A 24,860-nucleotide genomic window follows, 5' to 3' on the forward strand; every position below is an offset into this window, starting at 1 on the left:
TTTAGTTGCTTTACAATGTGTTAGTTTCTACTGTAGAGCAAAATGAATCAGCTATACATATAATTCCCTCCTTTTTAGATTTCCTTCCCCTTCAGGTCACCACGGTACATTAAGTACAGTTCCTGTGCTGTAGAGTATGTTCTCATTAGTGTTCCATTTTATAAACAGTATCAACAGCGTATATGTGTTAATCCCAAGTCAAACCTCTTCTCCCTTGGCATCCACATATTTGTTCTCTATGCCTGTGTCTCTATTTCCTATTTCCTTTTTCTCTTAAGAATGAAAAAAATCTATTCTCTCACATAAGATGGCTTGGGGCTGCAGGCTCAGTGCCTTCAGAGCTCAACATGGAGGGGCCACAGTCTTTACAGCTTTCCACTTTGCCGACCTTGGCTGTTGTTGGCTTGTCTTTATTCTGACTCACTTCATGATTTTAAGATTAACCTGCCTATCAGCTGCCACATGCAGACAGTAACGCCCAGTCTCAAAAGGCCGCCAAATCTTTGTTGAGTGTGAATGTGTGAACTGTTTTTCTCTCTAAATTTCAGAATTAACAGTATAACTATTATATAATACAATTAATAGTATATAATACAATACAATTAATAGTATACTACTATACAATTACATTCTCTTATAGTTTTAAGTATCTCAACATACATGAGTATAATTATTTTTAACAGCAAAGTGTATTTCTAAAACTTTTAATACATATACAGAAAATTTTATGAAACAAAAACTTAGAGGAGCAAGGATTTATCATATGAACCATGAAACCATTAGCAGACCAAGAAAGAGAACATTGTTAGAACCCCAAAGAATACTGCTAGTTTGATTACCGCTACAGTTCCTTCATATTCACTGAAGTATAGCGTTACTTCATGTAAAGATACTATCATATACTCATCTACTCTACTGTGGACAGAAATCTGGATTCTTTCTAGATGCTGGCTGTAATGAATAATGACATGCATATTCTTTTACATATCTCTTGGTGCTCATGATGCAAATATGCACTTCTCTAGTATTTAAGGATGAGTGAAAATGCTGGGTCATGGAATAAACATATTTGCCTTAGTAGATAATGTCAAAATGATCACACCAATTAGCACTACCATCATCAGTGTATAAGAGTTTGGGCTTTTCCATACTCTTGTTAACACTTGGTATTATCTAGTTTGCTTTAGCTGCCTTGGTAGGTACCCAATGCTATCCTGTGGTTTTAATTTTGCATTTCCTTGATTACTGAATCACAAGCTTCTTTTCACATGTTTATTAGACACTTGGATAGTTTTTTTCTTTTTTGAAATGTCTGTTTTCATGCACATTTTTAAAACTAAATTTTCCTTTTCTTTATAATTTGTAAGTATTCTTCATAAAAAGTTCTGTTTTATATGTACGCCACATATATTCTCTGACTCTATATTGCCTTTTCATTCTCTTTATGGTATCTTGATGAACAAAGGTTCCAAATTTTAACACAGGCAAGCTGATCAATCTTTTCTTTACGGTTAGGCTTTCTCTGGTTTCCTATTTAGCAAGTCTCTCCTTATCCTGAGTTTTGTTGTTCAGTCGCTAAGTGATATCCCACTCTTAGTGACCCCATGGACTGCAGCACGCCAGGCTTTCCTGTCCTTCACTATCTCCTCGACCTCGAGTTTGCTCAAACTCATGTCCATTGAGTCCGTGATGCCATCCGACCATCTCATTCCTCTGCCACCTGCTTCTCCTCTTGCCCTCAATCTTTTCCTGCATCAGGGTCTTTTTCAATGAATTGGCTCTTCACCATCAGATGGCCAAAGTATCAGAGCTTCAGCTTCAGCATCAGTCCTTTCAATGAATATTTAGAGTTTATTCAACACTTAAAAAGTTCAAGGATGCTTCTGCTTTCAATAGGACATGGGCCTGAAGCCCTCCAGCTTTTAGAAACAGACAGAAGACTCCAAAAAAGTTAAAATAAGATTAAGGCAAATGGGGGGTTCACCTGAAAATGTATTATGCATTTGAAAATGACAGGATCAGTAAAACTGATGGCAGTTTAAAGATAAAGTGAAACTACCTGGAACTGGTCTATCAAAGTTTCTAAATGTGGACGAATACAATAAGTTATCGTATTTAAGTATAAAACATTTGGTTAAAACAAGTAGAATGTACAATCTCTGCTTACAGTATAGAATATTCTTTTCAATGTTTACATTCTTTTTGTATAAAAACAAAAAATGTCATTTTGTGTGCAAAGAACCAAATGTGACCACATGCTGAGCCACACACACAAGTATACAAATTTCAGAGAATTTAATCATATGGAGTTAAGTACTCTGGTAATAAAACAGTTGAGCTAGAAAACGATACCCGAAGATAACTACAAAACACCATGCATTTGGAATTAGGAAATTGACTTCTAAATAACTATAGATCAAAAAAGAAGTTATAATGGAAATCAGAAAATAGAAATTAGAATATATTTTGAATTGAACATTGATACAAATATAACATTTCAATAACTTCTGCTCTTATCTTTATAACTTACTTCTAATTTTCTTTAACTTGTTTATTCCTACAGAGATACAGGCTTATTTAGCTCAGGGTTTTCCAGCCTTCTGTTTTAAAAGACAGATTTCTCTTAAAGCACAACTTTACCTGCATCCCACATGGGTTTTATAAGCCTTCTGGAATCTGTGGCTTGATGTGTTTGTCAGGTTTGGAAAACTCTCAGTGATTATCTGTTCAAATACTGCTTCTGGCCAATTTTCTCTCTTTTTGCCTACTGAGACTCCAATTTTAACTATGTTATAACTTCTCGCTGTACCCTGTAGGTCTTAATCTTCTTTTGAATTATCCATCCTTTAATCTCAAAAATTCTGAATACTGTTCCTGTCTTATCTTTTAATTCACCAATTCTCCCTTTTGCTTTGACTAAATCTCTTACAAAACCCACTTAATAAGTTTTAAACACTATTATATTTTTAGTTATAAATGTTCATTTTTAAAGATGCCAGTTCTCTGGACAAAATCCTTAATCTTTTTATTTCTTTGACACAATAAACACTGCTACGTTAAAGTCAAAGTTTGTGCCTAATAATCCCAAACCCTGGAGTTTCTAAGAAGTTGGTTCTATTGTCCATTTTTAATGCAGGCTTTCATTTATCTTGTATTGCTCCTAACTGTGCTTTTAGTTAGTAATTTGCTTGTATGTCAAGCAGAAATAATAAGGTCTGGGAGGGTGTTTTATTCTTTTTATTATTATTCTACAGGTACCCAAAATGACATAATGATCTCAGTTCGTTTCCAAGGCAAACCACTCAATATCACAGTAATCCAAGTCTATGCTCCAATCACTAATGTCGAAGATGAAGTTGAACAATTCTATAAAGACCCACAAGACCTCCTAGAATTAACAACAAACACAACAAAAATGTCCTTTTCTTCATAGGGGACCTCGATACCTGGAGGAACAGGCAAATTTGGCCTTGGAGTACAAAATGAAGCCGAGCAAAACCTAACAGAATTTTGCCGAGAGAACACGCTGGTCATAACAAACACCCTCTTCCAAAACACAAGAGATGACTCTACACATGGACATTACCAGATGGTCAATATAAAAATCAGATTGATTATATTCTTTACAGAAGATGGAGAAGCTCTAGACAGTCAGCAAAAAACAAAACCTGGAGCTGACTCTGGCTCAGATCATCAGCTCCTTATTGGAAAATTCAGGCTCAAGCTGAAGAAAGTAGGAAAAACAACTAGTCCACTCAGGTATGACTTAAATCAAATCGTTATACAGTGGAGGTGATGAACAGATTCAAGGGATTAGATTTGGTACACAGAGTGCCTGAAGAACTATTGACAGAGGTTTGTAACACTGTACAGGAGGTCATGACCAAAACCATCCCCAAGAAAAAGAAATACAAGATGGCAAAGTGGTTGTCTGGGAGCTAAGAAAAGAAGAGAAAGAAAAGAAGAGCAGCAAAAGACAATGGAGAAAGGGAAAGATATACCCAACTGAATGCAGAGTTCCAGAGAATAGCAAGAAGAGATAAGAAAGTCTTCTTAAGTGAACAATGCAAAGAAATAGAGGAAAACAGTAGAATTGTCTAAAAGACTAGATCTCTTTTAAGAAAATCAGAGATACCAAGGAATATTTCATGCAAGATAGGCACAATAAAGGACAAAAACGACAAGGACGTAACAGAAGGGATTAACAAGAGGTAGCAAAAATACACAGAATGATACAAAAAAGCTCTTAATGACTAAGGTAACCACAATGACATGATCACTCACCTAGAGCCGGATATCCTGGAGTGTGAAGTCAAGTGGGCCTTAAGAAGGATAACTACAAACAAAGCTGGTGGAGGTGATGGAATTCCAGCTGAGTTATTTCAAATCCTAAAAGATGATGCTGTTAAAGTGCTGCACTCAGTATGCCAGCAAATGTGGAAAACTCAGCAGTTCCACAGGACTGGAAAACGTCAGCTTTCATTCCAATCCCAAAGAAAGGCAAAGAATGCTCAAATTACCGTATAATTGCACTCATTTCAAATGCCAGCGAGATTATGCTCAAAATTCAAGCTAGGCTTCAACAGTACATGAACAGAGAACTTCCAGATGTGTAAGCTGAGTTTAGAAAAGGTAGAGGAACCAGAGATCAAATTGCTAACATCCTCTGGATCATAGGAAAAGCAAGGAAACTCCAAACAAAAAAATCTACTTCTGCTTCATTGACTACACAAAAGACTTTGACTGTGTAGATGACAACAGTGATATTCCTGAAGAGATGGAAATACCAGACCACCTGACCTGCCTCTGGAGGAATCTGTATGCAGGTCAAGAAGCAACAGTTAGAACTGGACATGGAACAACAGACAGGTTCCAAATAGGAAAAGAAGTATGTCAAGGCTGCCTTGGAGAAGGCAATGGCAAGCCACTCCAGTACTCTTGCCTAGAAAATCCCATGGATGGAGGCGCCTAGTATGCTGAAGTCCATGGGGTTGCTACGAGTCAGACACAACTGAGCGACTTCACTTTCACTTTTCACTTTCATGCCTTGGAGAAGGAAATGGCAACCCACTCCAGTGTTCTTGTCTGGAGAATCCCAGGGACAGGGCAGCCTGGTGGGCTGCCATCTATGGAGTCACACAGAGTTGGACATAACCAAGCGACTTAGCAGCAGCAGCAGCAAGGCTGTATACTGGCACCCTGCTTCTTTAACTTATATGCAGAGTACATCATGAGAAATGCTGGGCTGGATGAAGCACAAGTTGGAATCAAGATTGCTGGGAGAAATATCAATAACCTCAGATATGCAGATGACACCACCCTTATGGCAGAAAGTGAAGAACTAAAGAGTCTCTTGATGAAAGTGAAAGAGGAGAGTGAAAAAGTTGGCTTAAAGCTCAACATTCAGAAAACTAAGGTCATGGCATCTGGTCCCATCACTTCATGGCAAATGGATGGGGAAACAGTGGAAACAGTGGCTGACTTTGTTTTGGGGGCTCCAAAATCACCGCAGATGGTGACTGCAGCCATGAAATTAAAAGACGCTTGCTCCCTGGAAGAAAAGCTATAACCAACCTGCACAGCATATTAAAAACCAGAGATATTACTTTGCCAACAAAGGTCCGTCTAATCAAAGCTACGGTTTTTCCAGGTAGTCATGTATAGAAGTCAGACTTGGATGATAAAGAAAGCTGAACACCGAAGAATTGATGCTTTTGAATTGTGGTGTTGGAGAAGACTCTTGAGAGTCCCCTGGACTGCAAGGAGATCCAGCCAGTCCATCCTAAAGGAAACCAGTCCTGAATATTCATTGCAAGGACTGATGCTGAAGCTAAAACTCAAATACTTTGACCACCTGATTCGAAAAAGTGACTCATAGGAAAAGACCCTGATGCTCGGAAAGATTGAAGGCAGGAGGAGGAGATGACACAGGATGAGACAGTTGGATGGCATCACCGACTGGATGGACATGAGTTTTAGTAGGCTCTGGGAGCTGGTGATGGACAGGGAAGCCTGGCGTGCTGCAGTCCATGGGGTTGCAAAGAGTTGGACACGACTGAGTGACTGAACTGAACTGAATCCTACAAGATGATTTTTCATTAGGAAAAAAAAAGGGGGGAGGGTTCTACTGTAATATCACTTTGAATAACCACAGTTTAAAGTATTAGTAAAAATGCTAAACAGGTTAGCATTGTAAAGGCTCTGAGATGTCCTACAGTAAAGAAACCTGCTTAGTTTTACTTGGTACAAGGTTTGCCACTCATATAGGTAAGTAATTCTTTTCATGTAGTTCCAAGAAACATACTTTGAAAAATGTAGATGAGAAATCATATCCACAATTTTTAATAATTTTCTTAATTTCTCTTGGAATTTAAAATGTTTAATCTTTATATTAAAAAAGATTTCAGGGATAAAATTGAGTTTAAACTACTACTACTACTACTACTAAGTCGCTTCAGTCATGTCTGACTCTGTGCGACCCCATAGACGGCAGCCCACCAGGCTCCCCCGTCCCTGGGATTCTCCAGGCAAGAACACTGGAGTGGGCTGCCATTTCCTTCTCCAATGCATGAAAGTGAAAAGTGAAAGTGAAGTCGCTCAGTCATGTCCGACTCTTCACGACCGCATGGAGTGTAGCCTACCAGGCTCCTCCGTCCATGGGATTTCCCAGGCAAGAGCACTGGAGTGGGTTGCCATTGCCTTCTCTGAGTTTAAACTATTTTTCCAAACTACTAAACGAAAACGGCATCATTGCTGAAATAGGCTAAAATACATTTTCTGACTCTTCTTCACAAAAACTAACAATACTTCTACAATACCTATGAGAGACCATTTATTGGGGTGGGGGGTGATTTACAGCAAGAAATATGTATGCTATAAGTACTGCACAAAAATAATAACTTCCATTTGGTATCTGAATTAAGTGATGCAATGTGTCTACTTAGTTGAATATGAATTCTAAGGTGGTACATATTAAAAAGCAGTTACAACAAAAACATCATTTAGGATATAAAGCAAACAAGTAGAAAAAGTAGAAATACACCTAGCACAGGTAAAATAGGTATATAATGTACGAACCAGCGAGGAATCAAGACATTCAATCTTGATGTGTCATAAGACTGAGGTTATACTGTATTATTGTGTAGTAACAAATGGACTTTCAAGTAACTCACTAAGCAGTTAAAATATCTTAATACTTAAATTTTAAATTAAAAAAAATTCATGTTCACTAATCATGATCATTAACATGATTAATTAACACTATTAGCACTAAACATATTAAAACAGTTGCCTATGACTGGGGACTGGGGGTGGGGGAGGAGAAAGGGAACAGGAGTGGAATAGAAGTATAAAGGGGTAAGTGAATAGCATACTGAGAGATGCTGAGATGCTGGGCCATGATTTGAACAGTGTGACTAATGTGACCCTCCAAACCTGAGGGTCTAGAAACAAGCGGAGGAAGCTTACAAAAGAAACATGAATGTAAAAAAGAAATAAAAGTAACAGGATTAGATAATATGTAAAAGGTCAAATTAAGATGATGGCAAAATCTGAGTCTGAACTCATCAAATGGAACACAGAAAACTGAGCAGCAAAGTCTAGATTTATAGTTGCACGGCAGATAAGAAAGAAAAGAGAAAAAGCTTTAGGGAAGTATGGACAGTACAAAAACCAAAAATAAAGCAAGAAAAGAATTAAAAGACTTGTTTGGTAGGAAGGAGAACAATGTTTATCAAGCCAGAAGGATGAGAGGAAAAAACAAAGGCAAAGGGAAAACACATTAGAAATCTTCAAATAGTTATGAAATAAAAGTAATTTGGGAATTAAAACTGAGAACTAGTCAAAATTAATATTAAACAAAATAGAAATTATTGATTCTAGCCTTAAGCAGGCTGGAAAGTAGAGAGGAGAGAAAGATGCATAGTGTTGGGAGACTAAAAGCATATAGGAAAATGCAACATAAAAAGAGTATGCTGCTGCTAAGTCACTTCAGTCGTGTCAGACTCTGTGCGACCCCACAGATGGCAGCCCACGAGGCTCCCCCGTCCCTGGGATTCTCCAGGCAAGAACACTGGAGTGGGTTGCCATTTCCTTCTCCAATGCAGGAAAAGTGAAAAGTGAAAGTGAAGTCACTCAGTCCTGTCGGACTCTTAGCGACCCCATGGACTGCAGCCTACCAGGCTCCTCCGTCCATGGGATTTGCCAGGCAAGAGTACTGGAGTGGGGTGCCATTGCCTTCTCCAATAAAAAGAGTATATGGGCATATAAGCAACTAAAATAGAGTTGAAAAGAAATAAACTATAAATATTAGGAAATACAGTTACAAGGATAGCAGTCCTAATGTATAATTGGTAAGACCTTTATGAATTTCTCCACATTTAATTATCTGTTAAAAAAGATCATACAACAGGTCCTATCTGAGTCCATTAAAACAGAGATTAATACAGAGGCAGAAACAATTAGGCATTTATTCCTACTTTAGGTCACTATATGTTTTTTAACTCTCATTAAATACTGTTTTTCTTTCTAATCATTTTAAATTAAGTTATTCAATCATCAAAATTTTCTTAAGGCAGATAAGTAGAAGCTGCTCAGTCATGTCCGACTCTTTGCGACCCCATGGACTATACAGTCCATGGAATTCTCCAGGCCAGAATACTGGAGTGGGTAGCCTTTCTGTTCTCTAGGGGATCTTCCCGACCCAGGGATGGAACCTGGGTCTCCCACATTGCAGGCGGATTCTTTACCAGCTGAGTCACAAGGGAAGCAGCTCCTCACATTTTTGGTATAAGTAGGTTGAACATATGTAATAGGGAATTTTTCTATAAGTGATCTGTTTTCAGATGTCTCTTTGATCACGCAATAGCAATCCCACTGCTGGGCATACACACTGAGGAAACCAGAAGGGAAAGAGACACGTGTACCCCAATGTTCATTGCAGCACTACTTATAATAGCCAGGACATGGAAGCAACCTAGATGCCCATCAGCAGATGAATGGATAAGAAAGCTGTGGTACATATACACAATGGAGTATTACTCAGCCATTAAAAAGAATACATTTGAATCAGTTCGAATGAGATGGATGAAACTGGAACCTATTATAGAGTGAAGTAAGCCAGAAAGAAAAACACCAATACAGTATACTAACGCATATATATGGAATTTAGAAAGATGCTAACAATAACCCTGTGTACGAGACAGCAAAAGAGACACTGATGTATAGATCAGTCTTATGGACTCTGTGGGAGAGGGAGAGGGTGGGGAGATTTGGGAGAATGGCATTGAAACATGTATAATATCATGTATGAAACGAGTCGCGAGTCCAGGTTCGATGCACGATACTGGATGCTTGGGGCTGGTGCACTGGGACGACCCAGAGGGAGGGTATGGGGAGGGAGGAGGGAGGAGGGTTCAGGATGGGGAACACAGGTATACCTGTGGTGGATTCATTTCGATATTTGGCAAAACTAATACAATATTGTAAAGTTTAAAAATAAAATAAAAAGTATACATTCATAATACTCTATTATTCTTATAGTCAAAGTAATAGCATATATGGCTGTTAAGAGTAATCAATAAGGTAGTTAAAAAAATAAAATAAAATAAAAACAGAAGGGAATTCCTTCCCTTGCTTTCAGATAAAAATGAAGGTAACTGGGATTATCATACATGAAGAGACCAATACAACTAAATCTGATGGTAACCCAAAATAATACAGTTATTCCTGTGACTCTATGACATATATGCCATGTTTCTGTAATGTTAAGATCATAATCTATCTTTACCAGGATTTCACGGCTGGGCAGACACATTTACGAAATTTTTAAACTGAGAGTAATCTTGGGAGGGGTTCCAAAGCAAAAGAGCCAATCTGGCAGCAACCACGACAAAACGTCAATGCTCCACATGTGACCATCAAAACTGATCCCGTGGAGACAGACCCACTATTAGGGGTCTATCTATTAGGCCCACTATTTCTTCCTATGGCAATCTCTCTGAAAACATTTCATATAATTGTAAAATACAGCAGTCTGCTAACAGTCTGACTTTGGTAGGGACAGATGACACGGAAAGCTTCTCTTTAAGAAATTGTCTTAATGTAAAAATTGTATTAAGGCAATTTAGTCTTTAGAAAAGAACAATGTCTGCTATGAAGGAGGCATTCAATAAATATTTATTGAATGAATAAGTGAATGTAAGGCCAAGGTATGAGGAATAACACAGGGGTATCAAAAACTCTTAGTGAAAGCAGTAACTAAACAAATCATAAAGTGACATGGTCTACTCTAGTCATTTATCCCCATATTTTCCTCTCTACTTGGTAGAAACCCTTGTTTGAGGGACAGTATTCCTTTTCTCTCAGATAAGACAGATGCCAACAAAGTGAGGCAGTAGGAATTCACTCACCCACTGGGCTGCTTCCAGCTCCATTTGGCACTGTGAGGTCTGAAGTGCTCAACATCCCACCTAACAACATTACAGAGAGAGGAGAGAGGGCAAGGAGTGAATGTGAATTGATTCTCCTTATCTGAATGAGAATGAATTGACCAGAGGTAACCCTCACTTCATTCCTAAAAAACATGAAAATAAAAACTAGTCCAGTCTGAACTAGGCATTATGATGTAGTCAAACATATAGGCACTCATCTATCAAGCTCTGGACATGTCTGCCGTCTTGTGACTCAATACCAAATAAGTACATGTTGACAAGAATTAGGGGCAGTGCTAATGGAGTGCCATAAAATCTAGGAATAATGGGACAGGAGATAATTGCATTATACACAGAGATGCAGTAAATGCACCTCAAATTTCTGAGTTAATGAACAAATCAGGCGGAGGGGGATGCAGAGAATGCTCTAATTCTAAGTGACTCTACCTCTCCATTTATTTTTTAACACAACTGGCTCACAATCAATTTTTAATCTTTATGATATCCTAAATAAATTTTCTGCCTGTCTAGGTATAGCATCCCCATGATATGGAAAGCTTATTTTCCAAAATAGGAAGGTTCTCTATTTGTTCCACAATACCTGTACAATGCTAGAGCCACAGACTTTCAAAAAAAAAAACACTTTAAAATGGGGGCAATTATGTAGTAGTGACTCTTGCTCATCAAAGCAAGAACATTATGAGTAGCAGAATAAGAAACTGTTCATATTAGCAATTAATTTTTTCATTCTTTTAGTTAAAGAATCAGAAGAATAAGTATCAGTACATACCTGCACTGCCAGTACTGGGTGGTCTCTGAGGAGCTCCAGGGGATACGTTTCTATGTAATGTGGCTTGAGGTGGAGAGAGCATGCTTGTATCTGCTAATGCTGAGCTGGCTGCCAAAGATGGGGACACAAGTGAACTCCCTGGGTTAGTGTAAGACAAAGCACTGGGGCTGGTCACAGGGACTGTGACAGACATTGAGAAATTCTGAGGTGGCAAACCGGGCTGTAAATAAAGAACAAGGAAGAGAAAACTGTTAGTTTCATTTTCATCTAATTAAATTTAATAACTTATGCACTTTAATTTGGTAAGGTAACACTAGTTACTAAAAGCAGAAGATGGAGGTAAGTTCTTAAAATAAAGTTGCAGGTTGAAGTTACTTTCTTTACAATTATATGAGAATATTTACCATGAACATTTTCAATTTCAATTTTTATACAGTAATACATATATGCTAGTATAATATGTACATTATATATTTCAAATATTCATAGAGATGAACATGAAAGGCCAGAACCTGATATTAAAGATGTGCTGTCCAACTTAAAACATTGTAAATACATCACTGTTACCAAGAAAGCATAAATTAGCACTTATATACATGCAAATAAGTTTAGTAACATGACACTTCAGTTGGGAGATTCCAAATATAACAAAAGAGAGAAAGGATGTACACGTATCATAAACTTCATACATCAAATCTGCCCTTGTCTGATTTAATTCACTACACTTCTTAATGGACAAAACTGGAAAAAAAAAAAAAAAAACAAATTTTTCTATGTATATAAAACACAATGTAACGAGTGTAATAAAAATGCAAAAAAAAAAACTTAAGCAAAATTAACTACTGACAAGTTATCTTTAAATGTATAAAGATTAAATTACAAAGTTATGTTATTTTATTTCCCTCCAAAATATACCATGGTCCCTTAAAAACACTATTTTCTATTTTCCTCTTTCATTTCCTCCATAGGCCACTTATACTTGTTAACCATGATAAATATAACAATCCTCTTTATAATCTGAGAGAAAATAAAAACTTTCCTCTCCTTACATTTTAAAACAGTGATTTCCCAATTAAGGTAATACTGCTAATTCAAAGTTGAAAGAGTATAAATAATTAAGTACTTTATTCAATAGTTTATTTCAAGGAGAAAATTATAACTCATTAAAAGATATAAAACAACAGATATATGATAAAAATTTTTTAAAGGTAAAGCAATTTTATTTATACAAAGTTTTTGCAGGTTAATGTTATCTGCAAGGTCACCAACATCCATATGAGGTCAAAACGAATTTTGCTTTATTTTTTCTGTTGTTATGTTTATTAAGAAGGGTATTACCACAAAAATATCTCCTTAAATCTGTTGTCCATGGGCTTCTTCTTATAGCATCAGACTATTTTGAAGAAATAATCCATAATACATACATTAGGGCATAGTTTTAAGAGAATTAACTCTGGTAGTGAAATAAATAGCAGTGGCACCAATTTATTCATGAAGACTACAACACATATATAGTGTTAGAAAAATTAGATCAAGAATAATGTCTTAAGCAACTCTTGCCAATGGAGCTTCAGTGAGAACTCTTTGAACTATCAAAAGAGCACTTTTTTAGCATTAGATGTGTGAGCATGGAAAATTTTTTAAGTAACTGTGTTTTGCAACCAGTTTAAGAACACAGTTTCCTTAAGTTAAAATCAAGTCAAGGTGCTCTTCCTTAACACTGACAGGGCAAGAAAAGAATAGGAATTTGGAGGTACTGTCGTCAAGTTGTTTTGGGACACTTACAAAGAGTCAAAAAGTAAGCTACTATTATAGCAACTATATAAAATAATTAAAAATAATTTTGAAGCACCAAATTATATAATAAAATCTAGCCATATTTTATAGTCTCAAAATCTAAAGTCTATGTAATATTTTAAAAGTCATGAGAGGGAGAGGGAAGTCTCAAATGCATCCTTATATTTAAAATCATGGGAATTTAAAGCTGGAAGGGACCTTAAAAAATTATGTGAGCCAATTCATTCACTTTACAGATGAGGAAATTGGAATCTAGGATGTTTAGATGCCCTATTCAAAAGTAAGGAGATAGTAGTAGAGCCCAGATTAGGATGTTTTCTCTTCACTTCTACATTTAAGACACTGAAGATGTACTACTGTTAAGATTTCTGCAATTTTATCTTGAGGTTCTATAAATTCAAAACAAATTAATACCTCCCCCCTCCCTCCTTCTACTTACTGCTGTCATCACCCACTGTGAAACAAACAACAAGAGGTGTGGTCAGTCTCTTCATGCACAAGATAAAAGCACAAACCATACTTTAGTACTCACTGCGATTTTATGATTCCGCATCATATTATCAAATTCCTCATTAATTTTTTTATATTTTTCTTCTGTATGTGGAGTTAGCACATAGGAAGTATCAGGGTCTGGGCTGTCGCACCCTCTGTGTTCCTTCTTGTTCAGAGCCTAAATAATGAAGTTAACAAAAAGGATCAACAAATAAAAAGTAGAGGTAAAGTAAAAGTACTTACAGGGCCTCGTTTGAAAATAAAATCACTATCTTCATTTAGTTTGCTGAATCTGTCCTCCGAGAGTGGACTGTGCTCAAAGTAATCGTCAGCATCAGGACTCTCACAACCATTAAGGCCTTTTTTTCTTAAAGTCTGAAATACAATTGGAAAATTCACACACAAATGATACTAACTTGCCATGAGTCTTTTTTGTAAAAATTAAGTAAGAGAGCACAGACTGAATGAACTGAGTAATACAAGAGCCACTGAAATGGTTTTAAATGATCACAAGTGTACTGTAATTCTTCAAATAAGGTAATCCTTATACATAAGCAAAATTATGTTCCCATTGTACATTAAGAGAAAAGGAGTATTTCCATATTTGGATTCTTCCTTTCCAAACTTCCTAAAGAATATGAAATTACTCACTGCTCTGATAGTTACAATCTAAATCTGATTACAGCCTGATCAACTTGTCTAACAGGATCAACGAGTATGAGATCCCAAAATATATCAAGATGATACTTTGAGAAGTTATTGCAGCATTTTTATGAAATGAACATTTCAGCAACTTCATCTACTGACATTCCTTTTTGCCTGAGAGTTTATCCCTTTCACCAGAAATAATACGCACGCTATCCCAGTAATTTCATCCCTAATTTGTTCTTAAATGCTATAATTTTCCTGCCAATGCAGGAGATGTAAGAGATGTGGGTTTGATCCCTGGGTTAGGAAGACTCCCCTGGATGAGGAAATAGCAACACACTCCAGTATTCTCAGGGCTTCCCTTATAGCTCCGTTGGTAAAGAATCTGCCTGCAATGCGGGAGACCTGGATTCGCTCCCTGGGTTGGGAAGATCCCCTGGAGAAGGGAAAGGCTACCCACTTCAGTACTCTGGCCTGGAGAATTCCATGGACTATACAGTCCATGGGGTCGCAGAGTCAAAGAGGACTGAGCGACTTCACTTTCAAGTATTCTTCCCTGGAGGATCCATGGACAGAGGAACCTGGAGTTCTAGAGTCCATGTGGTCACAAAGAGTTGGACACAACTGAAGCAACTTAGCATGCACGCACACGGATTTTCCTACGTAATTCTCAAGTATAAAAACTCAAATACTTATTTATGTATGACAGCAATGACTCTTTCCTACATAGAATGTACATATTACTGACTTCACAAATCTTTAAATTTTGTGATTAAAAACTAATTCAGCAAGATTTTTCCCACCCTCTGCCAGCTGTTTCTATAGAGCTCCTTCATGGATTAATTTAATCCACTGAATTGACTTTCTGGAGAATTTTCTTGAATGTCCTGGACGATACTGATTATTTTTCTGTTTTCTTACTTTAGGATAAAAATAAAGTTGTTTTTTTTTTTCATATTGCATTTTTCTAATTAAAATCACCACAAAATGACTTGTTTAGTTAAAAGAGTAGGGCTTAATATTCTATACAGTATTACTTCCAGAATGTTTAAATTAAAAAAAAAAAAAAAATCCTCATGGGTCTTATTATAGAGTAGAATTTTTTTTAAAGTAGATTTTTAAGCTCAACAACTTGGATAGCTTTTAGATTTGCTGATTTTCAAGCCAACCATAGAGAAATTTTCAGATGTTAAAATTTTCCAAGTAGGCATACCAACTTAGCCTAAGAAATGTTTGAACAATAGACTAACACTAGATGAATGCATTTGTACTGCAAATGATTATGTTAACTTAAGGTATATTTTAAATTAATTCATAATAATGGATCTTGGTATCCTTTCAAATATGATTTATAATAACTATGAATACTATTTTAATTCTTCTTTTCTTGAAAGTAGTAAAATATAAACACACAATACATTAAGATATGAGAATTTTTTAAAAATTTATCTGGTCTATTTTAAAATTTCACTTTATTCAATTTGATGCTTACAGAATTAGAAGTAATCATTGGGACATCTATGTTAGCTGCTCAAATTTCTTGGCATGCACTGGGAATCCCGCCCATGCCTCAAACTTCTACCACAACACATCACTAAATATGAGCAGACAGCATCAGTTCAGTTCAGTCACTCAGTCGTGTCCGACTCTTTGCGACCCCATGAATTGCAGCACACCAGGCCTCCCTGTCCATCACCAACTCCTGGAGTTCACTCAGACTCACGTCCATCGAGTCAGTGATGCCATCCAGCCATCTCATCCTCTGTCGTCCCCTTCTCCTCCTGCCCCCAATCCTTCCCAGCATCAGACTCTTTTCCAATGAGTCAACTCTCTGCATGAGGTGGCCAAAGGACTGGAGTTTCAGCTTTAGCATCAGTCCTTCCAATGAACACCCAGGACTGATCTCCTTTAGAATGGACTGGTTGGATCTCCTTGCAGTCCAAGGGACTCTCAAGAGTTTTCTCCAACACCACAGTTCAAAAGCATCAATTCTTTGGTGCTCAGCTTTCTTCACAGTCCAACTATCACGTCCATACATGACCACTGGAAAAACCATAGCCTTGACTAGAAGGACCTTTGTTAGCAAAGTAATGTCTCTGCTTTTGAATATGCTATCTAGGTTGGAAATAGCTATCTAGGTTGGAATGCTATCTAGGTTGGAAACACATACTCCTTCCTTCCAAGGAGTATGTGTCTTTTAATTTCATGGCTGCAATCACCATCTGCAGTGATTTTGGAGCCCCAAAAAATAAAGTCTGACACTGTTCCTACTGTTTCCCCATCTATGTGCCATGAAGTGATGGGACCAGATGCCATGACCTTCGTTTTCTGAATGTTGAGCTTTAAGCCAACTTTTTCACTCTCCTCTTTCACTTTCATCAAGAGGCTTTCTACTTCCTCTTCACTTTCTGCCATAAGGGTGGTGTCATCTGCATATCTGAGGTTATTGATATTTCTCCTGGCAATCTTGATTCCAGCTTGTGCTTCTTCCAGCCCAGTGTTTCTCATGATGTACTCTGCATAGAAGTTAAAGAAGCAGGGTGACAATATACAGCCTTGACGTATTCCTTTTCCTATTTGGAACCACTCTGTTGTTCCATGTCCAGTTCTGTTGCTTCCTGACCTGCATACAGGTTTCTCAAAAGGCAGGTCAGGTGGTCTGGTATTCCCATCTCTTTCAGAACTTTCCACAGTTTATTGTGATCCACACAGTCAAAGGCTTTGGCATAGTCAATGAAGCAGAAATAGATGTTTTTCTGGAACTCTCTTGCTTTTTCTATGATCCAGCGGATGTTGGCAATTTGGTCTCTGGTTCCTCTGCCTTTTCTAAAACCAGCTTTGTACATCAGGAAGTTCACGGTTCACGTATTGCTGAAGCCTGGCTTGGAGAATTTTGAGCATTGCTTTACTAGAGTGTGAGGCAGCATACACCACACCTATTTCTCCAAAATTGGCCTCAAGGCTCTAAGTAATATATGTGGGTCTAAGTAATCATTGAACTTTTATGTATACTTGGTCATAAAAAGTCCTATTGTTTATAACTAAAAGGTGAAGATAAATTCTGCCCCATTCATGGTAGCAAGTTCTGCCTGCCAAAGCTCCGCAACTTGCTATCAGCAATGAAGATGTTAACACTCAGAATACTGGAACACAATCAACTCTTATAACCAACACAGCTATAGAAACAGAACAAATACAGTAGATGCCTATATACAGATTTTATCACAAAGTTGATTTATTCTACCCTGAAATCTCCAGATATTTTCCCCGCATATTCCTATACCTTAAGGCTAGGTAATTCAGAGTCTTGCTCTTCTACTAACAACAATCACCCGAGTGTGTCTCTCTGAACATTTTCAAATTACAGAAGAAAAAGAATATGGTCTTTGTTTAATAATCACACACTTTTATCCTAGAAGAATAGGGTTAACCCTACTTGTACTAATGAGGAAGAAAAGCGTTCTGGTATCTCCAGTTCTGCAAGCCTTCACTTTAGATGGGGTTCCTGTCATGGTGAGAGAATTCAAGAGGTTGTATCAGCTCTACAGATAAGCTCATGTACCTCTGCTGGATATCCAACTTGGGTTTTATCACTAGAACATGAAGAGTTGTTTTGAGGATCCAACTACCATAAAAAGACTTTTTCTGTCTTCTTTATCAATACCCCATAGCATAATATTAAGAGTTTCTCCTGTGTCACTGGTACTAACAAGTGGAATGCTGGTATCTATTAACAAGGCCAGGCGAGGCATCTAAGAAACAGGCTAGCTTCAGCTTTCTTAAATGCTGCAAGCCAGCCGCAATAAAAACACTTGGAAAACACAACTTGAAAGGTCACCATTAAGGGGTCAGTCTGCTTTTAAGTGTGAACATTCAAGAATATTAGCACTGTGTACTCTCTATAGTTATTACTGATGATAATAATGTTCCACATTCTTAAGTAAGCAAGATTTTAAAGTGTTTTATTCTTGTACATGTGATGGACATTTTTTGAGGCCATTATGGCAAAACTTAAGGGGAAGACTCTATTGTGCCAGAATAATTTGATATTTCAGGGGCATACATCACTTAACTTAATGTATCCTATTTGCTTTTCTTAAATGACTGTATTCTGAAATATAGATTATGAATTGCTAAAGGGATCAATGGGTGATGAAAAATTAAATTATTAATCAATTTAAGCTGTCTTGATACAATCTGTTCTGTGTCTTTATATCAGTGTTCCAAATATATCTAAAGGGTCTAACTAGAAACATTATTTACATGAAATTGTAAAATTAGTGTACCTACAAATTTTATCAGTCCATTTCTACAGAAGACATTTTATTTTTGGAGTGTCAGTTAAACACCTTTACAAAAACAAACTTTCTACTTGTCACAACAAAGTTAAATTCTATTATGATTTTAATAGCTTTTCTTTTTGTGATGTTGGGGAATTTTACGTAGATTTAAAATAATACCCTTAGATAACATTTACCTTCAATACTCGTTACATAAAGACAGATTGTAAAAATTTCTTAAATGGATGAAAAATAACTGCTAAGTGTCCTTAATTTAAAGCAATGCATTCATTAGGACACATCTTTCCAGGTTATCTGATTCACTGTGGTTTGTGCCGGTCTTCAAGCTCTTTTACAACTCTGCAGAAACAAGTTTATTTGTAGAAAGCTGAGACTAATACAAATAATTACTGTTTATAGACATACAAATAGATTCTGTCTGCAGGAGGTCTCAACTGATCTCTTTTCTCACTGAAGAAGAGGTCAGTTTTGCATCTATGAAGAAAATTCATTTTGCCTTCTTGATGAGTTAGAGTGTTATTCACTCAGTCACATTCAACTCTGCGACCCCATGGACTCTGGTGGAGGAGCCCGCCAGACTCCTCTCTCCCCTGGCATTCTCCAGGCAAGAATACTGGAGTGGGTAGCCATTCCCTTCTCCAGGGATCTTTCCAGCCCAGGGACTGAATCTGGGTCCCCTGCATTGCAGGCAGATTCTTCACTGTCTGAACCACCTGAAAAGCTTCTAGATGGGCTTATGCACTTGTCTTTGGCTTTACCTTTAACCAGTTGCAACATTTTTTGTGCTCCCTCAGAAATCAGTAAGTTAAACTCTTGACATGTTCATTATATAGCTGAGAGTCATGATTTTACCTTTTGCTGGAGAAAAAAAAAAAAAACCTGTTTAACAGTTTTAAGAGTGAAATCACCCTTGACTCATGATTCACAGCAGATCCAAATGCAGGGGAAAGAGTCTGTTCTTTTTAGAACTTAGTACTGGACTGAGTATTGATTTTTAAAAGAAAAAACAATGTGCTGTTAAAATTCTTGAAACTATTTGATTATCTAATTAATGACCTGTATTAATTATGGTATCAACAACTAAGATAATTATGATCAGAGAAGGATTATCAGATTTCAGTTATCTTATTCAAGAAATTAAGAATAATCCTTAATTTTTGTGACAATTCATAAATGAAATTATTATTCATACAACAGTATTAAGAGCATAATCATCTAAAAGATAATTATGCAAACCACAGACTCTCTCGAAACAGGGTTCCTTCTCCATCTGAAGCTTACGAGGGCCAAAGTAAAATTCAAGCTATTGGGGAAAGAGTAGGTAGTGTTTTGCCTATAAGCATTTCCAGGGAGAAGGAATCCCTATAATATATCTAAACTTTCCACACAGGATATATGCCCAAATTAAACTTACAAGTAAGAGGATGTTTTCTTCTCAGTTTTGGTATTAATTAAATCAGTTTTGTTGAAATGAAGAGTAACTTGAAGCTCACTTTATAGTTGGGTGAGAGTAATGATTTTGTACCTTCTTCCAAATCTATTCTGAAACTTTGAAGAACTATACACCCAAGTGGCGAATGCACATTTTCATTTGGATATTTGGCTAATATCACTATTTCAATTTAATCAAGATGGAATTTATTACCTTTTATCAAGTATCAATACATCTCCTCTTTGGACTTAGCTATTTCTAGTCAACACAGCAAGCAATCTTGCTGTTCACTTTGCTCTCTCCCCACATTAACGTGGAATTCCAAATTTTGTAGATACATTATTCCATTTCTACTGCCACCATACTCATGCAGGCCTGTGCTGCTTTATACCTGGCCTCTTATTATACCTCGCTTTACTTCTCTTCCTTCTCATTTGTCCCATAAATTGTTACAGACTCAGTTCTCTTCCATATCACTTTGTCTGTCACCCTTGTTTTAAACATTTGATGGCTCTCGGTGATCTAAAAGCAGTACTCTCTCAACTTTTTAGATTATCCCACCCCACCTGTAAACATATTTCATGCACAGTCCCCAATATATGCATACATTGAAAAAATTATAAGCATGAATGACTGTCAATCTTCTAAAATAGTAACAAACATATCTTGGGATAAAATATAATTTCTATTATTTTCTCCCTGAACCCCAGTAGTTTTATACATCTTACATCCCTCCTGAAATAACAAATGTGGAGTACAAAATCAAAATTCCTTATCCTAACTGCGAGTTACCTAAAAGCCTTTTTTTCCTTTCCCATTTTTATGCTCCCTGAAACTTCTGACCCAGCCAGAGTAGTCAAAATTATTGTCCTCCTTACAGTCATAAAAATCCCTCACTGATGTCACCCCACTTGCTTGAAACCCTATCTTCTCTCTTATCTGTATGACTATCTTATAAGCTCACTGTGGCCTAGTTTAAACTGCATTTTTCCATGAGACCTTCTTTCCCCACTGCTTCATATACTGAAATTGTAAGAGCACTTACTCTTTAGAGCATTCATGTAACATATGCAACATTGTATTTACTTATCTTCTGCATATTTTCTGTATTCTTCAACTAATGTATGAACTTTCAAAGACTGAAGTCTAGACTGCTTTACATTTTCAGAGTCTAGACAAACAAGGTGTCACACACACATGAAATATGTGTTTATTAATACCTGCACAATAAAAAAAACTACATAGCAAAGAAGAGACCAGGATGATGTGATGTTACTTCAGATGTTTTCTAAAACATAAAGTTATGAATTTGCTATATTTTAGCAATAATATAAGGCAATTCACAGACATTAATTTGTACTAGGTTGATCCACAGAAATTATTGACAGCTGACTGCATTTGAATCACAAAAATACAATTTTATAACTATAATTTCATATGCAAGTTCAACTAATAACAATCTAGACTCTGAAAGCTTCTGGGATACTCTCCAGTGGGCTTTTGGAAAGGAAAGATTAGAACTGGTAGTGCAAGAAGACCTCTCATTTTAAGTGTACATTTAGCTATAATCAACTAACAGCCAAAAGTTCTTATTTTGGATCTATGTTGAATAAAGAACACTGAAGAATAAACCAAGAGGTCTAAAAAGCAAAAGTCATACTTTTCTTAAATAAGAGAAACTCCATGTCATCTATAGAGGATCAACCCTGTTAAAAAAATTATGTTAGCACTGAGACAAAGGTCCATAGTTCACTAAATCTTTTATACTACTGAGAAAGCATCAGCAAGACAGTATCATAACTTAAGTTTCTTTAAAATTTGGGAATTATGTTCTGGTTACAAAAATGGCTAATTGTGTAAGAACCTAGAACATCAATTAGTTTCACATGAAGACCATCAGTTGTGCCTTCAGGAGAGTCTTTTTGCACACTAGCCATGGTGGCAGAGATGAGGGACTATGGAAACTTTGAGACAGAGTTCCTCTTCAGGCCTTAAAGAAGCCAGGTATTCCTTTCAGACTTGGGTGCCATCTGCCTATATTTTTCCAATAAATTCTTCTTTAGTTAGAGTCACTTCAAATGAATTCCTATTCTTTATAATCAAAGAACCTTGATGAAAAAACCTGTCACAATTCTTTGAGTCATTAGTTAATAGTCTCCTTACCTAAGTCATCTAAGTCTCCTAAGCAAGTCTGGCTAATGCCTCCACAACTGAGACCAAAAAGATCCCAAGCTTGGAAAAACTTACTCAAATAATGGTATATATACCAACAAAGATCTTTAAAGTCACATGTTCTATTGTTCTACTTATAAAGTATTCACAACCTTGATCTTTCAAGTTCAAAGAAACACTTTTAGAATTCTGGGTATATAAAACACTGTCTGGCTGGCCCTGAACATTTGCTTGTCACTTTCTGGTTTACATTACTAAATCTGTTGGTGAAACTGAAGACAGCAAGAATAAGGGAAGAATAAAAAGGAGACAGAAACCAGGAAAAAGAAACCCAAGGAGGCAAGAACAATGCTGTTTTAGACTTTTTTCTGGATATCTCAGGTTTTTTTTTTTTAAAACAGAAACATATTTCAAAAAGAATTATAAATTAGGCAGAGGCAGCTAACTTTAAATAGATTTCCTTTTGCTTATATTTTTTCATCAGCAAAAAATAACATTTAAACTTTCAGATATAATAAAAATAACATTTATTCTCCATGGAAATCATATACACGATGCAGATATATATAAAATATATATGCCTTAATACATATATACACACTGTAACCTTTGGTGTTTGTTCACAGAATGAAGAAATCTAGGACTCAGGATATTGTTCATTGTAAATATACTTAAATAAACATTTGAATCATGTGGAGTCTGAAACAAAAACTGATAAAAATCCCAGAGGACTGGTATTTTCTGGAATTTTTAGATGATAATGAATTTTGGATTCAGGAGTCTGTACTGCCTGTTTAACAGAGCCCTTGTCAGATAAGACTGTATTTTTAACTACCGTCAACCAAGAATTAAAAATATTCTTTGACACACTCAATTTCATAATGATAACTGTCAAATTCCATTCCAAAGTAGTAATAATCATAGCACCTAGAAGTGAAACTAGGGAATTAAAAGTACTCAAAAGGTATATACACAGAGTTTTAAAATGTACGATGAGCTCATCAATTATACCAATCCACAATATTATCACCCACCTTAAATCACATTTCAGTGAAACAACTAAGCAACTCCATAAACACTGGCTGAAGGGATAATTTGTCACCTCTAGCATAAAGAATATATGAGTGCTTAAAATTATGGAATGATGTCTTAAATCCCAAGGACCTTAAACTAGATTTTAGAACTGTTTTTAAATGTGAAAAGTTCTCCTTTTTTCCATTTTTAATAATTGTTTCCAATTCTGAAAGATACTTATTCTTCCTAGACACTTTGAAAACAAAAACGTTTTTTAAAAACTGGACATAATACATAAAAGGGCTTCCATCGTAGCTCAGTCGGTAAAAGAATCTGCCTACAGTGCAGGAGACCTGGGTTTGATTCCTGGGTCAGAAGATCCCCTGCAGAAGGGAATGGCAACCCACTCCAGTATTCTTGCCTGGAGAATCCCATGGACAGAAGAGGCTGGCAGGCTATAGAACATGGAATCACCAAGAGTTGGACACGACTTAGTGAATAAACCACTACCAATAGAAGGTGCATCAAAATTTATATAAAATTCAACAATTAAAAGTGAACAACAGTAATTCTAATCAGGTCAAAAAATACACTAGAACCAGAACCGTGTGTATCTCCTTCAATCACATAACCCTCCCCTCTCTCCTCCATAGTAATACCATCCTAAGTCTGTGGTGTCGACTTCCTGTACTTTTATCTTCCTGTACTTTTACTTCAACCTATTAGCTATTATGAAAATGGAGCTATACACATTTTTGAAGACATAGTTTACTGTTTATCTGCACACACTTCTCCAGGGTATATTCTTAAGAGCAGAATTGTTAATTCATAAAATGATATCGTCACACTAGATAATGCTGAACAATTTTTTAAAGTAGTTGTATCAACGTATTCTACCTGCAATGAAGATTTAACTTGCTTTCCCTTCATTACCAAGAAAATGAAACACATTTCAAAATAACTGGCCATTTGCATTTTCTCTTTTGTGAGGTGCCAAGTGTTCCAGGACTTTGCCAATTTTCTATTGAGTTGTCTTTTTCTTATCGCTTTACAGTCATTCTTTTACTTGTAATCAACGTAAGTTCTTTGTCACTTTTATGTACTGTTGAAAAAAAATCCTTTCCTATTCTGTGACATGTTTAACACTTGCCTCTGGATGAAAACAGGTTCTTAATAAAATCAAATTTATTCATTTTTCCTTTACAATTATCCTTTATGGTAGTAATGTTTATGTCTTGTACAAGAATTCCTTCCCTACCTAAAAATCATGAAGATATTCTCCTACATTATATCCCAGAAGTGTTACAATTTTGCCTTTCACATTTAGGTTGATAATATTTCAGGATATCAATTTTGTATAAGATACAAGGTAGGTTCAATCTCACAGTTCCCCCGTATATATGTATCCAATTATCCCAGCATCACTGCTTAAAGAGTTGGTTCTTTCCCCCTTTGACGTGCAATACCACATTATGTGCATGGTTCTTTTTTTGAGCTATTACTTCACTCATATATTTAGTATTTGTCCCAATGCCACATTACTATAGCTATAACATTAGTCTCAATATATTGTAATACAAAGCTTCTCATCTTGCTATTCTTCAGAGTATCTTCTTATCCCCTTGAATTTCCCTATATATTAAGGATCAGTTTTTGAATTCTTGAAAAAATTAATTCCTTGGGATCTTGACTGGCATTTCCTTGACTCTATATGGATTATTTATGTAGCATGGACATATTAAAACTTTCAGTCTATAATAATAGGATACTCTGCTAAGTCAACC

General features: G+C 36.3%; 1 protein-coding gene across 11 annotated transcripts in view; it reads right to left on the minus strand.

Moving 5' to 3' along the window:
- MEF2A (myocyte enhancer factor 2A) overlaps window positions 1-24,860 on the minus strand; it is a 180,783-nt gene that overhangs the window by 33,154 nt on the left and 122,769 nt on the right. For 7 of the 11 annotated variants that reach the window (XM_070358430.1, XM_070358433.1, XM_070358427.1 and 4 more), the window contains 3 exons: window positions 13,550-13,687; window positions 11,221-11,440; window positions 10,410-10,469 (listed from right to left, as the gene is read on the minus strand). In XM_070358430.1, the coding sequence (XP_070214531.1) occupies window positions 10,410-10,469; window positions 11,221-11,440; window positions 13,550-13,687 (418 nt within the window). Of the gene's footprint in view, window positions 1-10,409; window positions 10,470-11,220; window positions 11,441-13,549; window positions 13,688-13,752; window positions 13,885-24,860 lie in introns of all 11 variants that reach the window. The other 4 variants (XM_070358434.1, XM_070358432.1, XM_070358436.1 and 1 more) reach the window with 2 other exon arrangements.

Source organism: Bos mutus, chromosome 21, assembly GCF_027580195.1.
Source record: "Bos mutus isolate GX-2022 chromosome 21, NWIPB_WYAK_1.1, whole genome shotgun sequence".
Lineage (NCBI taxonomy): Eukaryota > Metazoa > Chordata > Mammalia > Artiodactyla > Bovidae > Bos > Bos mutus.